General features: G+C 44.8%; 1 protein-coding gene across 13 annotated transcripts in view; it reads left to right on the forward strand.

The window, feature by feature from the left end:
- SERGEF (secretion regulating guanine nucleotide exchange factor) overlaps positions 1–17,346 on the forward strand; it is a 237,165-nt gene that overhangs the window by 145,016 nt on the left and 74,803 nt on the right. The window contains exons 12-13 of one of the 13 annotated variants that reach the window (XR_010946119.1): positions 13,689–13,825; positions 14,762–16,074. The exons of 9 other annotated variants lie outside the window; for them this stretch is intronic. Coding sequence is in view for 2 of the 4 variants with exons in the window: in XM_067749713.1 (XP_067605814.1) it covers positions 14,762–14,793 (32 nt within the window). In the remaining 2 variants the exon portion in view is untranslated. Of the gene's footprint in view, positions 1–13,688; positions 13,826–14,761; positions 16,075–17,346 lie in introns of those variants that run through there. 3 more of the 13 variants (XR_010946120.1, XM_067749713.1, XM_067749715.1) reach the window with 3 other exon arrangements.

A 17,346-nucleotide genomic window follows, 5' to 3' on the forward strand; every position in this document is an offset into this window, starting at 1 on the left:
GCTGCCTTCCTGAGTCCTGTCACTACCAGAGTCGCCCTAAGGCATAGAGAGAAGCAATGACTTAACCCAAGATTGCCCAGCTAGTCAGTGGCAGAGCTGGGGCCAGCTCATGTTGCTTAAACAGGGCTTGTGGTTGGTTCTCAAGGAGCTTTCCTAAGTGGTTGTGATCTCCCGGGCTGTTTGCCATGTGGAGAGGGACTGCAAAGGCAGAGCAGCGTCTTTTAAGTCATTCCCTAGGTTCTGAGTGCTCTGTCCCAGGTCCTGCTTCTCTCAGCTGCGGAGGTGATATACTTGTTGCCATTATCACACTGCTTGAGAACACCGTATTTTCTTCTTTGCCAGGCCAGAATGTGATCAGATCTTTCACATTCAGGAGAGATGTTTCACAATTAATACAGAGATATTTTTACAGACCATTGGTTATCATTCGAGGCACATTTCTATTGAGTCATTTGTTTTCAGGGCGTAGCCTCACGTCACAAAAAGTGCCTTCTTAGCTCTCAGTAAAGTTTTTCACTATTACTCCTAAAGAAGCAATGTTTGTGTCACTCCACAGTAGTCATTCTACATGAGACCACAGGTGAGGGTGCCAGGCTGTCAAGGAGGCTCACATAACTTGCTAAATTACTCACTCTCTCATGCCACCCTTTTTGGGCACGAGATTAACCACCATGTTTTGGCATAATGCTCTGGTCCTTTTGGAGTTAACTTACAGTAGCAAAAACTGTAATTGTGACCCAGTGCACTGGTTTACAAATACTCAAGAAGCTTCGGGCCTTGCAAAGGTAAATCTAACTAAGGTGAGCTCAAAGTAAAAAAGTACGAGTTAGAGCAAGACAGAGACAGCCTTCTGCAGTGCAAGGGCTGAGCTCTGCTCCCAGCTCTGTCTGCCACTAACTCTCTGTGTGACCCTGGGCAGGCCCCCTCCCTCTCCAGGCCTTAGAATCCCAATCTGGGAAATAGCTCTAAAGTCTCCTCTATCACTCAAAGTCTGTCCTCATGTGCACAAACTCTGTTGTACATCTTAATAGACCTGCACTGTCTACACTTGCCTTGCATGCAGTAGGTGCTTTGTATGTTTGTTAAAAGCTGAATGAATATTATATACAGTATTTTCCTTATGCCCTCCCATCAGCTTGCTAGTGACTGATAATGTGCCCTGTAGCATTCTGGGTGCTGAGAAGGAATACAGCAAATGGTCTTACCTTATGGAACTCACATTTAATGGGAAAGAGACTTAAGCCTGGCACGTGATATGTGCTTAATAAGTACTGAATGAACAGATGAGTGAGTGCAAAGCAGAAGGTGACAAGAATTAGAAGAACAAGTGAAGAGGAAGGAGTGATTAATTTTGGAAATCCTCATGGCAGAGGGGGTTCCTGAGTGGAGGAAGGGTAAAGAGCGTTCTGTGCTGAGGGATCAACATGAGCAAAGGGAAGGAAGGCTTTAAAGTGTGAATCATGGTTGAGAGACAACTGGTCAGCCAGCAAGACAGCGGAGGGTCAGCTAAGGCCGTCTCTGGTAGCATTGACTTTACCGTATAGACAGTGTGGTGCCATTAAGGGTTATTTAGGAAGACACTCAAAAGTTGACGATTGCAGCAGTGGATTTTTTTTTTAAGATAATACCTTTTTACAGAGTAAAAGAGAACTGACAGTAGTAGGTACCTACTAAGTGTGGGCGCCACTCTGAGCATTTTGCATATATCATTTCATTAGGTCATCACCATGCAAGGTAGAAAGTAGACGGGTTTTCCAGATGGGAAAATGGAGACTCAAAGAGGTGAAGCCCTGGATTCAGACTGACATCTGCTGACTCTGAGGTCTGCATTTTCCCCCTCAAGTGCTCCCTGCAGAGGTCAGGCTTTGGCTTAATTAGCATATCAAGCAGCATCTATTATACTAAGCTTATAGCATGCACGTGACTTCTTCGGAAGACAGGAAAAAGCAATAGCAACTGATAGTACAATACTTGTCTGGAGGGGCAGAGGCCAGCCTGTATCGCAGTCTATCCTCAGAGCCTAGCACCTAGGGGACCATGTGCAGTGTGGGGCAGCTTTAACAATGGCCAAGGAGTCAGGCCCATGAGCCTGCTCTGTCCTTCCTTAGACAGGAGCAAGCTTCCTGAGTCTGAGTGGCACCCTGGTATCTCCCTATGAACGCCCAGACTCTCAGTGTTGCCTCAGTGTAGCACCCACAGGCCTCAGCTTGCACCAGGACCCCTAAATACCACCTACCCAGTGGCTGTCCCTGTTGCCTCTCGTCTCTGTAGAATCCCCTATTCCTCCCGGGTGCACCGAAGCCCTTAAATGCAGAACAGCTGTGACATTCATTCCAAAGTACTCTCCCTAGGCAAGGCTTCAGCAGCATTCTGTTTGCCCCTTTGATTATTCACAGATTTAGTCACTCATTAAGAAGCTGCACCATGTAATAGAAAGAGTCCTGGGCCAAGGGACCTGAGTACCAGATTAGCTGCTGTCACCTTGGGCAGGCACTTTCCTTCTCGGGGCGTGCTTTTCTTTATGGATAAAAGAAATCTGTAAGATAATCTTCAAGGTCTCTTCCAGCTCTGACACTTTCTGAGACAGTGTCTTGTTCATAAAATTCATAAACTCACACCTTCACCCTAACATGGGGTTAGGGAATACTTCTAAGAGAAGACATGATGTTTGCGGTGGGTCTTAAAGGATGAGCAGGAGGAAGAGAAAGACATTCCAGGGAAGGGGATCAACATGGACAAAAGCATGCAGAAGACATGGCAAATTGGGGGAAAAGAGGGGATTGGGAGGGGAACAAAGCAGTGGGAAACAAGGCTGTGGGGATGCCTGAAGCCTGAGGAGACAGGACTTCATCCTCTGTGGTAACAAGGAGCAGGAAAGGTCTTAAAGCAGGGGAATGACTTGATCTGATCTGTTTTCAGAAGCAAATAGCTGGTCAACAAAGGAATCTTGGAGGAATGGCAGGGGGTTTGATTTTGTGGCTTTGTAAGGTAACTAATTCGATAAGTTTGTGGTTTTCAGCTTGAGGCAAGGAAGATGCTGCTGCCCTTTTGGCCTCAGCACACTGGATGTCTGATTGTTACGACTAGGCATTGTGGCTCCTGAATCCCCATCAGACTTCTTGGCTCGGACTCTGCCCCATACTAGTTGCAACTCCAGTTCCACCCTAAGGCCAGTCCCTCCCTCTCCCCGTGGCAGCCAAGATGCTGACTTAGTCAGGAAGCTGTGCAGTGTGACCCTAGTGTGGCATGCATGCATATGCCAGTAGCCTCTTATGTGGCCTTTGTGCTTTGTCAGTTTTTTGAACCTGTTCACTTTATTCAGGCAGCACTTCTTAAATAAATTCTGCGCATGAAGAGAATTTACTGTGATCAGTTGGGAACTGACTTGCAGAAATTTTCAGCAAATGGCATTATATAGCAAGAAGACAAAAAAAAAAAAAAACCCACAAGTAAAATGATAGGGACTCTTGGACAGATGCTTTTTAAAAATTTAATTTTGCCAAATGGAATGGATGGCCAAAGGCTTATAGGCTTCTACTATGGGAGGGGACTGCCTTTCTGAGGGAGGGGAGCAGAATTTTAGCTGATCTAATGTAAGAAGAGGCATAGGGTCCTAGAATCACAGAATTTGAAGGTGGAGGGGACTTCAGAAATGACCTAATCCCCACAGAAGAGGAAATGAAGGCCTAAGTGAAGAAATGATTTGCCCAGAGTCACACAGCAAGTCAGAGGCTGAGCCCAGGATGCCAGCCCCCAGGTCCTGATGCTAGCTGGCACCACCACACCTCTTTGGAGACAGAGCATCAGCAACTTCTGAGGTGAGCTCCAGGGCCCCCACCCTTGTCACGCTGACCTGGCAGCCATGGCCTCAGGAGCCCTTGATTGGGCCCACTTCTGGGTAGTTTCTGCTACACATCCACACCGGAGGTACCATATCCTCCATTTCCCTCTGCTGCAGCAGCTCACAGGTTTTTAGCAAATTCAGTCTGGTAATAGACAGAAATTAGACCTGTTTCCTTCTATTTCTTAACTTTTGAGCCTCTCCCAGGGGTTGCTACATGAACTCAGTTGTAATTAGAGAAAACAAAAAGGTAAAGATTTCAATAATTCAGCTTTTGGGGGGAAGGTAAGGAGAAATAAGGGCCTAGGAAGCCAACAGAGGAGATTATCAACTCTCAGATAATCTTTAGGGACCATGATAACAGTAATAGTTGACATTATTGGTCCTTACCATGAACCATATGCAGTTTTACACAATATTAATTTATTCTTTACATCAACCATAAAGTAGGTACTGTTATTATACCTGTTGCACAGATAGAGGAACTAAGGCACAGAGAGGTTAAATAACTCAAGGAGAAGAACATTGTCCTGGGTGCTCTACAGTGTAAGGGTCTGGGTATCCAAAGTGGTGGATTCAGAATTAGGGAGTGATAGTCTCCCAAATTATCAATAAATTGATAAGAGATGAAAAGGGATCTCTTATGGCTGCCAAAAAGCTCCAGCCTCAGCCTGTCCCCATGAAAGCAAAGAAGAAGAGTGTTCCACTTTCTATGATAAAGAAAACTGGGAGGGTTTATATATACAAAGGATGATAAATCAGAAGCTAAACAGGGGTGGAAATGTGAGCTGAAGTCAACAGAGTAACACTTAATTGGGCATAAATGTAAGAGAGGGTGTTGACTGCCTCGATGATTCCTGGTCAGCTGGCACTAGTGAGGCGAAGCTGGGGGAGGTGGCTGTGGCTGTGTTCTCAGAAGGGAGTGTTTGAAACTGATACCTTCCAAACGCAGGACTTCCCATACTCTAAGGAAGATTTCTTTTTAATCTGGCCCTTTAGACTATTCAGATGCTTTTGTTAATCTTCTGGTTTTTTTGTGACTTTAAGTAAGTAAGATGCTTGCCCTTCAAGGGCTTTAATTGAACAACTATAAAAATAAAGATAATAATCTGGTCCCCCCCACCCCCCGCCGCTTCTTGCTTCATAAAGGCTTCCTGATGTTGTAAAATGTATAACTGATTAGAAAGGAAAAGTAATCATTTTGCATAAAAAGCAAGATAGAATATCATAGTTTTAATAAATATTGTTTTATTATAATTCTTAAATGAATTCAGTGTGATTTAGTGGGGACACTAAGTCCATGACAGTTGCCTGACTGGGTTTCAGATCTCAGCCCTGGCATTTTCTAGCTGTGTTACCTTGAGTGAATTACAACCTTCCTGAGCCTCAGTTTTCCTATGTGGATAAAGAGAATGAGAATACTTAAAGCGTTATTATGACAATTAAGTAGGATAATATATGTAAAGGACCTGATACATGACACCAGCAGTACATAAAGATTTCTTTTGTTTGTTTGCTTTTTGTTTTTGCGATACGTGGGCCTCTCATTGTTGCGGCCTCTGCCGTTGCTGCGGAGCACAGGCTCCTGACGCGCAGGCTCAGCGGCCATGGCTCACGGGCCTAGCCTCTCCGTGGCATGTGGGATCCTCCCGGACCGGGGCATGAACCCGCATCCCCTGCATCAGCAGGCGGACTCTCACTGTGCCACCAGGGAAGCCCAGATTTCTTTTTTTTTTAATCAATGCTAAATATTATCCCTTTTTTAAAAATTAATTTTTATTGGAGTATAGTTGATTTACAATGGTTTGTTAGTTTTGAAGATTTCTGTAACTCCACATCCTTGCCAAAACCGGGGCTGATCCAGCTACTAATTTTTACTAGTCTAATAGGTCCTATCAAAATAAAGATTTTGTTTCAGAGACAGAAACACTGCCCAGGTTCAACCAGAGAAACAGACCCAGTAGGAGACATGTATTAAGAGATTTAATGCACAGAATCTACATGTACAACTGTGGAAGATGGCAAGTCTGAAATCCACAGGGCAGATCTTCAGGAAGGGCAGGCTGATGTTCCAGTCAATAAGCAGAACTTCTTCCGCAGGGACACCCCGGTTCTCTTCTTAAGGACTTTCAACTGACTGGCTCAGGCTCACCCAGATTATCTAGAATTAATCTCCTTTACGTATCAATAAAATCAACTGATTATAGAGGTTAATCACAGCTACAAAATACCTTCACAGCAACACTTAGTGTTTGATTGAATAACTGGATACAGATTGACACATAAAACTGACCATCACATAGTCCAACTTGTATTTTAAGAAAATCATTCTGGGGATGGGAGGAAGGCTGAGTTGAAGGAGAGAGAACCTGGAAGCAGAGAGACGCATAGAGAAACCAGAGCATTACCTTAAGGGAAGGGTGATTAGGACCTGAATTAAGTAGTGGCAGCTGAGGTAGAAAGTCAGAAGCTACTTAAAAGGCCACGCTCAGCTTGTTGGGACTAAGTGACCTGGTATGAACAGGGTTGAGAAGAGAAGGAGAAGAATGGGCAGGATCAGGGGTGGCACCGAGTTTTCTGCTTGGTAGACTGGGCAGATGGGTTGCCATTGACCGAGACAGGACATACACGGAGAGGAAAGAGTAGGTTTTAGGGAAAGTGATGGATTTATTTTTTAACATAACAAAGTGTGAGATGCCTGTGGAACACCCAAATAGAAGGACCTGGTAGGAGATTGGCATGAAGACTTTTAGCTCTTTAGAGAGGTCAGAGAGTTTCTGTAAAGAGAGGTTAGTGAAGCAGATCTACTTAAGTAGTTTTTTCTTCATGTATATATGGATAATGTTTCTGCTAAGTGGCTTTGGTACAGGGTGTGCTGTTGTGATGCCTTTGATAATGTTACATCAATGTAACCACTCTGTGATTATTCCTGCTGCTGCAGTAAGTTAGCCCAGAGCAGAGACTGCTTTCCTGGTCGACTTTTGCAGGGACCTACCCATCTTACAAGACTTTCTCCCTAGAGGTCAAGATGCCATTGTGAGGGTTAGGTCTTCAGGAGGAGCCCATACCTATGAAAGCTCTGTCTCCTGAGGAATATCCAGGATGGAGTCACTAATTTCTGGGGAGTGATCTGAAAGCACATATACAAAGCATGATTAATGACTGCGGGCCAGCTCACAGCCCCCTAAAATAAGGCCAGCCCAGGCACGCTGTCTGGGGAGAAGCACCCTCTGCTTTCCCAATTTCCAATCCTAGACCTCCTCTGAACAGGTCTGCAGATAATGGATGGGGGTTTTGTGCACTGGGAGGTATGGGAACATGGGGAAGAAGAAGGAGTGAACATTCACTGAGCACCTTCTATGTGCCATGCAGTATGCTGCGCACCTTCGATTAAAATGGCGACAACTAATGCTCACCAAGATTTGCCTTGGTGCAAATGGCTTGTATGGTTTATTTTCTTCTATTTAATTGTCTGAACAACCATATAAGGTGGGTACCATTATGAACCACATTTTAGAAATGAGGAAATCAAGGCAGAGAGATGAAGTGACTTGCCCAGGGTCGTACAATTGGTAGATATCTAAGGTGGGATTTGAAAAAATGTTCTGATTCTGTGCTGCCTCTCTCTGATACTGACACAGCCACCCTCCCCTCCCTGGTCCTGTCATTCAGGGGAGCAAGACTACAGGGTTCTTTCTCTAATAGTTCTTACAGATTTCTGTCTTCACAACTTTAAGGAGCAGGTGGGTTGGAGGAAGTACTGGGTGGAGATTAGGACACACTTAGGTTCCTGTCCCAGCCTCTGTCTGACTTTGGACCTTAGACCTTAACCTTTTGTTAAGGTTCATCATCTATAAAATAGACATACTAACATCTGAGGATCAGATGAAGAAATTGCTAGGAAAGTGTTTTTGTAAACTTTGGGGATTATTCTGTTGCATCTGTACCTACTGCCTTGCTTTTCAGAGTATCCTCTTGCCTGTTATCTTCCCTAACCCTGACTCCTCTTATCCTTTATTATGATTTATGACATTTTTATCACTTAAAAGTCTCTGATAATCATGCCTTGAGGCAGGAGGCCACTAAAATTCTTATATAAATAATTTCACCTCCCTGGGCCAGCTGGAGGGGGCAGGGAGGTGTAGCAGATTTAGCAGCTGTTAAAGCTATAACCAAGAGAAGTCTTCTTGTCAGTCACAGGAGTGAATCATTCAAATGGCTGCTTTGCTGAGTCCTTCCCAGAGCCATAAGGCACACTGGATAGCAGTGTTGCTTTCATCACTCACTAAGCCTAAAATGAAGCTCAGCTTCTTACTTTGAAACGTAGCAGGCATATGTATTTGAAAGAGCATGGGTTCTGGAGCCAGCATTGCCACCTACTAGCTAAGTGACCTTGGGCAAGTCATACTGCCCAACTGGGCCTCAATTTCCACATCTGTAAAATACGATTGATAATACCTGCCTCACAGGGTCATTGTACAGCTCAGATGAGACCATGGGTGTAAAGGGCCCAGTGTGTACCAAGTGCTCATTAGACTCTCAGTAATTCTTGCTGCTCTGAGTCTCTGAGCTGTGGGAATGAGCACCTTGGGGAGGTCGATTTAATGAGGGGTGAAACAATCTGGTTTCCAGAGTGCAAAGGCAGAGGACTCAGTAATAGACATTTGAATCACAGTTCTATTTTTAGTTCCATCCAGCCTAAGGTTTAAAAATGTGGTGTCTTCACCAAGGGGGGAAGGTGGTGGGGAGGTGGTGGGATGAATTGGGAGATTGGGATTGACACATATACACTAAAATGTATAAAATAGATAACTAATAAAAAAAAATTTTTTTAAATGTGGTGTCTTCCTCATGTGTCCCTTCCTCCTTTCTGTGTAAGCAGTGGAGGGTCAGGGTGAGGAGGGGGTTGCCCAGCATCTCCTACCTTGGCAATGCTGTCTTTTTCCTCACTGGAATCCAGCACGGTCGCCTTGGTTACCATCAGCTTCAAGGGAATCGGTGCAAATGCTTGAACACGAGTGTTTTACTCTAGTCTTCAGTCTTCTAGTCTTTACTCTAGGTTCTCTCACTGCCAAACTGGCCTTCAACTTAAAACTTTGGAGGAATTTCATCCATCACCCCTGCTCATGTTCACAGTGTGGCTGACTTCATGAATTTAGGTTGCGGCAGTAAATATTTTTCCAGCAGGTCTTGTTCTCCAGAGGCACACATGCCCCACAGAGTCCGCCAGCCTCAGAGCTCTGGAGAGCCTCCTGGCGCTCATGCAACGTAGAAAAGGAATGCAGACTACTGGGCACCCAGGGGGCACATAAGAATAATAATAATAGCAAATGTTATTTCATGTCTTTCTTGCAGCACCCCTCTGGTAGGCTGGAGTATGGTTTAGTGGCTAAGAGCACAGGGTTTCAAAGCGAAGAGAACAGAGTTTGAATCCTAACTCTGCAACTTAACGCTGTGTGGCCTGGGCAAATTACTGAACTCTGAGTATAGGTCTCCTTGTCTGTCAACTGGAGGTAATAGTACTCATCCCACAGGGCTGTGAGGATGAGTGAAAGAATGCATGTAGAGCTCAGCACAGGGCCAGGTACACAGTAAGCACGAAACACAAAGTAACTGTGGCATCAGTTTTACAGCAGAGGAAACAGCAGCCCAGGAAGGTTAACTCATTTGTCTAAGATAGGCATTATCCCTATTTTATGTAAAAGGAAACTGAGGCTGAGAGGTCAAGGATCTTGCCCAGGTTATACAACTAGTAAGCAGCAGAATCTGAACTTTAAACCAGATCTCCTGATGTTTTACCAGAAGCCTCTGGAAAACTGGAATAGATACCCCAAACCAGTTTATAACTGGCCCCCTGGTGGTGGAGCTCCAGCCCAGCCTCCCTTCTGCTGAATCCCTCTCTCTAGACATGGGTGCTGGTGAAACGTGTGCGTGCACACACACGTTTGTATACAAATACATACATCTAAATGATGGAGCAGGAAAATGTCCTGGGAGACCATGATTCCCCAGAGTGTTCAAGGGATACAATGTTTTAGTTAATGGATTTTCTCAGAGTATTAACCCCTTGGCTTCAGTTGTTGTTGAGGGTCATTTTGAAATGCATTGCAGCCATTCACTTTCTCATGCTAGAAGGGGCTGTCTAGTGAGCATAATTAAATCCTCCTTAAATGACAGAGAATCTTGGCAGAGTCTCCAGTCATCATTAGAATGACCAAGTCGTGATGTTCAGGGCTCTAATAACAATCTGTACATCTGTCTGGGTCTCTTACACTCATTGTATCATTTAATCATGGCAACAGCCCTTTGTGTATGTTGGGAGTGAGGAGCAGGATGGGGACATAATTATCCCCATCTCACATGTAAGAGACAGGACTCAGCACGAATGCTTCATTGGGAATCATATAGCGTAAGAGTAGCAGAGCTAGAACTGAAATGACATTTGCCAAGGTAGGGCAGTAAAGCAGAAAAAAAATGGTTTTTGACTCAGACACACCTGGGTTTAAATCTCAGTTTTGACATTTACTAATGGTATTGACCTTGAGCAAATTACTCCATCTCTCAGGTCCCAACATCTCTCATCTGTAAAAACAGGGAGAATAATAGTTCCCTTGCTGAAATTATTTTAAGGTTATTCCAAGTATATAATGCACGTAAAGCAGCTAGCGTTGTGCCTGGTCAGAGTCGGCCCTTAGCACATGGAAACTGTTATTATTCTGTCTCCTAGTCCAGTGCTCTTTCTGTTTTACCAAGATGTCCACTACTGTGATGTGGAAGGTTCAGGGGAATGGACTGACCTGTCTTGAGCCCATCAAACTCTAGAAGTGCCTTTCTGAAGTAAATATATTCTCATTAGCTTAAGGAGGGTAGGTTTTTTTTGTTTTATCTCTTTCTAGTAACAGAGCCTGAGACAGATTTTTATTCATAGGTAAACTTAAATAATTTTACATCAATATAAGCGGTGCTGCAAAGCAATAAAGTATCATAAATGGATGTTACTGATAGTGAATGCTCATAGTCTGGAAATGCTTTTTGGATCATGTAGGTCTGTCTTTAAAAATAAAAAATAGATATAAAATAATAATAAAAAATAAATATAAAAATATGCATAGAATTTGAATAGGAGAACAGGAGACATTTCATGTAGGATCAAAGGTATGAAGGTAAGACAGTGTAAGATATGCTTGACTAGAACAGAAACTGTAATATAAGGGGAGCATACATGATACGGTTGGGAAAAAAGGCTCATATATAGAGCTTCACATGTGCATGTAAACATACACATATTCCTCTCATCTCTTACCCATGTACATTGCTAACCTAAAGTCCTTAGTTGGAAGTGATCAGAGGCATTGGCCAAATAGATCTTACTGCACTCAGCCTTGATCTGTGGGAAGGCAATATGATATAGAAGAAAGAGCCCTGGACCAGGAGTTAGGAGATTCCAGAATTGCTCTTGGTTCCGCCCCCATCCAAGTGTGACTTGGATGAGACATGTAAGCTCCCTGGGCCTTACTCCTCATTTATAAAAATGAGCCACTTTCAGAAAATCCTTTGGAACTATTTATCAGGAGCCTTGAAGATGTCCATTCACTTTCATTTCTTAATTCATATCCTGAAACTGTCTCCTTAGGAAAGATCTTAAATATGGAAAGAGCTTTATGGTTAAAGATGTCGATCATAGTGTTTTATAACTATTACAATTAGAAGTTGCCTAAATGTCCAACAATTGGGATTAGATAAATTTATGGCCCATCTGCTTGACTAAGTTGGTCACATAAAAATGAAAACAAAAAGGCATATGTTAAAAAAAATACTGGGAAAATCATACTTCCCAATGCAGGCAACATTCGTGAGGTCCTCTGGGATTCTTCACAATCTGGCTCTAGCCATTCACACCAGCATCCCTGTGCCACTGCTATTTACCATATATGATGACCTTACTATGGTGACCTTAGGACATTTTCCTAACAAACGCCTTTCTCTTTGTATGCTTTTTTTTTTTTTTTTTTTTTTTTTTTGCGGTGCGCGGGCCTCTCACTGTTCTGGCCTCTCCTGTTGCGGAGCACAGGCTCCGGACGCGCAGGCTCAGCAGCCATGGCTCACAGGCCCAGCCGCTCCGTGGCATGTGGGATCCTTCTAGACCGGGGCACAAATCTGTGTCCCCTGCATCGGCAGGCGGACTCCCAACCACTGAGCCACCAGGGAAGCCCTCTTGTATGCTTTTATATGTCCTGTTCATCCCTCCTGAAATACCCTTCCCTCCCTTGTCCAGCAAGTGAACACCTGTTCTCCTTCTGGTCCAGCTTTAGATTTCCCCAACTTCTTAGAAAGAATCAATTGCTCCCTCATCTCTGTTCCTGTACATTTCCTAAGGGGCCTCTAAAACCTATGTATCATGTTAGTCTTCTGTGTCTTTCTGTCTTTCTGTCTCCACACATAAACTGGACATCTCTTGAGGGCCATATCCCCAGTACTTAGCAGAGGGCCTGGCATTTAATGGGCATTCAGTACGTGTTGATTGAATTATTTTTCACTTTTTCTTTTTCTGTGTTTTCTGCATATTTTGTAATGACCCCGCTTATGCTCATAATGGAAGAAAAAAACAGTAATTCATTCATCCATTTATTTTTAAGGAGGTGACTGGCCTAATTCAAAGGTTCTCAAACCTGGCAGTGCATCAGAATCACCAGGAAAGCTTATTAAAATGCAAATTCCCACATCCCTAGACAGGCTTCCTGAATCCCAATGTCTAGGGCAAGGACCTGAATCAGCATTGTTAACAAGCCACTTGGTTATTGTGATGCTGAGCCATGTGTGGGACTCCTTGACCTAAGCACCTCTAAGGTGCTTTCAGCTTAGAGTCTTTCTCCTTCTTGGAGCGGCCTCCTGTCCCTTGCTACCCCTGCCATGAGAGGCTTCACCATGAGGGCATTGTGGAGCAACAGGCCAGACAACAGAGAATAGCTGTAATAGCTGCATTTATTGAGCATCAGTGCCAAGGACTGCTTGTTTTATCTGTACAACAATACTCTAAATCAGTTTCATTATCTCCATTTGACAGACGAGGAAACAGAGGCAAAGAAAAGTTGTATCTTGCCCAAGGTTAAGTAACAAGAATGCAGTGGAGCTCATATTTGAATTCAGTTCTGTCAGGCTTCAAAGCGCAGGAACCAGAACCTCCCTTACTGCCCCTTCTCTGCCTCCCACTGAAGGTATCCCGGCAGGGCCAGGTGCAGCCCTGCTGTGTGCAGATATGCCAGGTGGGGTGGGTGGGCCCTGGAGCCCCTGCCCTCTGTGCAGACGTGTGGGATTAGCATGCTTGGGCAGCCATGCGCCACAGAAGTGGGGACTCCTGCTCACCAAATGTGCTCTGACACCCACCCACCTGTTTACTGGGTGCAGTGAAGCAGCGGAATTCAATTTGCGGCAGTGACCTAAGAGGGGCTATTTTTAGTAAGAAAGTAGGTCAGGGGCTGCAGCGGTGCTGCCTGAGAAATGAGCAGCCTCCCCTCTCACCGGGAGGCTTGTTCACTTCTCACGCAGACGGTGTGGAGGTGCAGAAGGCAGACCCGACATCCTCACATGACTGCAGTCATAATCGTCACTGCGGAGCCACTTGGGGGAAACACACATACATCAAAGACACAGAGGTTCTTGTCTGGGTTTGCCTAGGTCCTGGCCCCAGTCTTCCTCAAGAGATTAGAAGCCCTTCAGGGAACATCTCGAACATGATAGGAGGCTCATGTATTGTGCTCCTGCTACGATTTTGGGTTTGGTATGCATTATCTCATTTAATCCTTGCAAATACCTCTGCAAAGTAGATATTATTATCCCCATTTTGCAGATGTGGAAACTGAGTCACAGGGAAATTGAGACTTATGCAAGAGCACACAGCTCATGTGTAGTGGAGCCAGATTTTGAATCCTGTGTGAGACTTCAAAGCTGATAACCGGATGACCAGTTCATCAAACCGTGCTGGAGGTGATTTTTTTAAATTACCACTCTACCCCTGCCCCATTTTGCTTGGTACTTCAGAGAAAGCAGTAGAGATGGCTTTCTCCAGCTGGACTTATCTGAGTCAGACAACCTGCTCCTTCCAGGACAGGAAAGGGTACCAGATGTCTTCCCCAGAGAGGAGAAAGTACGTTTCTACCTACTACTGCCCAATCATTGAAGCCAGTAGTTGCCAAAAACAAACCAACCACTTGATTTCCCTGGGCCTGGAGTGTCTCAAAATGCTCTGTCCCACTGGCTCTGCCACATCTTAACTGCAGACCTGTGGCAAATTGCAGGGCACTCATTGGCGATGCACAGGCGGACACAAGCTTGTTAACAGAATGCAGTAACTGACACATCGTGATTCATTATGCACAGCACGGAGGACTACAGCAGAAGCCCACTGTGTGGCCGATGGCTGCTGGCACCACCAGCCTTGAGAATTTGTTCCTGGCTCTGTTCTGGCTCTCCAGCTGGAAAGCACCATACCTTCAGGGCCAGAAGCAGTCTGAGGCTCCCGCCGTATCCTCCCTCCCTCCCTCCAGGCAAGGAGTGAGGATATTTCCCCTGTCCCCAGGCTGCATAATCTCTGAGGGAGGTTATTTGTTCACTCACTTATTCAACATATATTTTTGAAAATGTGCCAGGCATGTCACAGAGAACAAAACAGACAGTTCCTGCCCTCACAGAACTTACAGTCCCTCTCTGGGCCTCAGTTTACTTATCATCAAATGGGTAGGGAAGAGAAAAGTGGATTGCTCAATCTCTTCTAGCTCTAAGATTTCAGAATCTATGATTCTGGATTATAGTGTCAATCTTAGTCATTTGTATCCAATGCCAAAGGGAAAAAAATGAAAATCTAGAATTTCAGAAGCAGATGGGAACCACGGACATAAGCTAGTTCAATTTCTTCACTTACAGATGAGAAAAATGAGGCTACAAGAAGAGCGTGACTTACCCAGTGGCAGAGCCAGGCTAGGGTGGCCAGTGCCCGCTGAGCCCAAGCCTCACCTCCAGCCTTCCAGAGGCTGCCTCCTCTCTCAGCACACTGATGACCCCCTCGCGGAACCCTTTCTACATCTGGCTTCTCTAACGCTGAACTTTCCTGAATCTCTCCTACCTACATCGCCAACCCCTGCTTCTGGGCTCCCTTACCAGCCTCAGAGCCTGCGGCCTGGGAGTGGAAGAAGCTGTGCCTCAGAGGTAGCTAACCTGATAGCTGAGCCTCAGAAGGTGAATAGAATTGGATTCATTATACCAAGACCTCCAAATAGATGGCCGAGAAGGAGTGGAAACAGAGCAGGTAGAGTTTGCTCTGAGCTCTCAAACAAGCAGATACAGACAAACCACAGTGAACCTAGAAGGGAAGGGGAGCCGGTGGCGGTGGCCGGGGAGCAGTTGCGCCGTGAGCTCACAGAAGCCGCGCAGAGGGGCCGGCCTCCCCTCGTGCCGCAAAGCCCCTCTGTACCTCTGCCCTTTGCCTGTGTCCTCCATTTAGCCCGTGGAAAGAATCTCAAGTGGGGAGGAAGAGAGGATCTTTCTGATGATCTAGTGGGGCGAGGGGATTGAGTTCACAGCAGAGAGGTCAGCACTGGGAGGCACAGCACTTTTTCAGTGACCAGAACGTCACTCCGGGTGGGGAAGATGCTGTGGGTAGACAAGGCTGTAGCCAGCTCCTAAAGTGCCTGTTTGTCTGTGGCTTTACCCTTCTCTCCATCACAGTCTGGGAACCAGTACCTTGAAGCACTTGATTAATTAATAAGTTTTCTGCACTATAATGATTCCCTAGGTTGGAGGTGCTCAGAGGTAGGAGGGTAGGTCAAATGTAGGTCAGAGGCGAGCAGAGGATGAGAATACTGTTCTTGATTATGAAAACCTATATCCATTTTGTGTATCCATGTATAATTTTAGTCTCTTAAATTGATCTGTATTATTTTCCACACTGTACTTTTGTAGAACATAATTTTCCAGTAGGCATGTAACATCATTCTCAAAGAACTACCTAATGCATGTACATAAACTATGCCATATGTGCACTTATAAATGTATATATCATGCTTAAAAATAAATCATTCTGAATTTTTGAAAAATGACTTCAAGTCACTTGGCTGTGAGGTGGAAACATAAGTCTGAAGCATTGACTCTTGTGTGTCCTTGGGCTGCTCACTTTCCCTTTCTGCCCCTCTGCTCTCATACCTACAGAGTGAAAGGGTTGGATCAGTGTGGTTTTGCTCACCTGGCCTGTGAACCAGTTCTGTCGAATCACTTGAGATGATTGTTAAATGAACAGATTACTGGGCCCAATTTCAGATCTGTAGAATTGGGAATTGAGTACTTGCAAATTTTTAGTTCTAACAATCCTCCAGGTGACTCCAGGTCATGCAGCCAGGTTTGGAATAGTTATCTTCCAAGAACCCCACTGGTTCTGTTTTAGAATCCTCTGCCTTCTCTTTCTTGCTCAGTTTTCCTGATTTTCTCTAATCCTTTTTTTCCCTAGAGAGCTCCCCTCACTAGACTGTGAACTTCTCAGGAGCAGGGCCACATCTTGCCCACCTCTGTATCCCTGGAATCCAGTACAAAGCCTGGCACACAGGAAGTGCTTAGTAAGCAGAAGGAGGGAATGAATGGGCTTTCGTGGCTTCGCTACCATTTGTGCACATCCAAGTAGTTTCCATAATTTTTCCTGTAGACTCAGTCATTATATATCTTCTGATATGATAAAATGAAAAAAAAAACAGATTTTGGAAACTAACAAAAATGGATGTGAATCTCAGTTCTACCTCTTCTTGTATAGTAATTTATTCCAAGTCATTTAATCTCTTTAAACTGCAGATTCCTTGATTGTATAATAAGGATAATAGCACCTGTTGCTCAAGATTGTTGTGAGGATTAACTTACTACATGAGCATATGCATGTAAAAGTGCTTGACATTAAGTAGGAACTCAGAGACTTTAGTTGCTTTCTTCCTTTACATGGAGGAAACTCATAAGACTCAGAAGAATGGATCATCCCCAAGCCAGCCACTGAGGATGAAATATGGTCTTTTATCATCATCCCCTGGCTTCCTGGGACCCTGAGGCTCTGACTGAGGTCCAGGCCTTGCTCAGTCCTGAGCACATCAGAATTCGGACTTAGAATCTCCTGACTCCGAATGCAGTGTATTCTCTCTATTACTCTGCTACAGGGAAATAGAAAAAGAAGTAGCAAAAGAAATTCAAGGAACTATTATAGGTTTGGGTTCCCCATGCAGGCCTGATGTCTGGGCTTGCAGTGAGAAACCCAGGTTCATTTAGAGGGGTTAGTTTCCAGGGCCAAAGATCTTTGGGTTGGTTTTGTTAGCACATCAGCTCCCCTCTCTACACACTCTGGGCTGGAACTGCCACAGCATGCTGCTTTCCATAAAAGTCTTTTTTTTTTGGCCGTGCCCCTCAGCTTGCAGGATGTTAGTTCCCCGACTAGGGATTGAACCCGTGCCCTCAGCAGTGAAAGCGCAAAGTCCTAACCA

Source organism: Pseudorca crassidens, chromosome 9 (assembly GCF_039906515.1).
Source record: "Pseudorca crassidens isolate mPseCra1 chromosome 9, mPseCra1.hap1, whole genome shotgun sequence".
NCBI lineage: Eukaryota > Metazoa > Chordata > Mammalia > Artiodactyla > Delphinidae > Pseudorca > Pseudorca crassidens.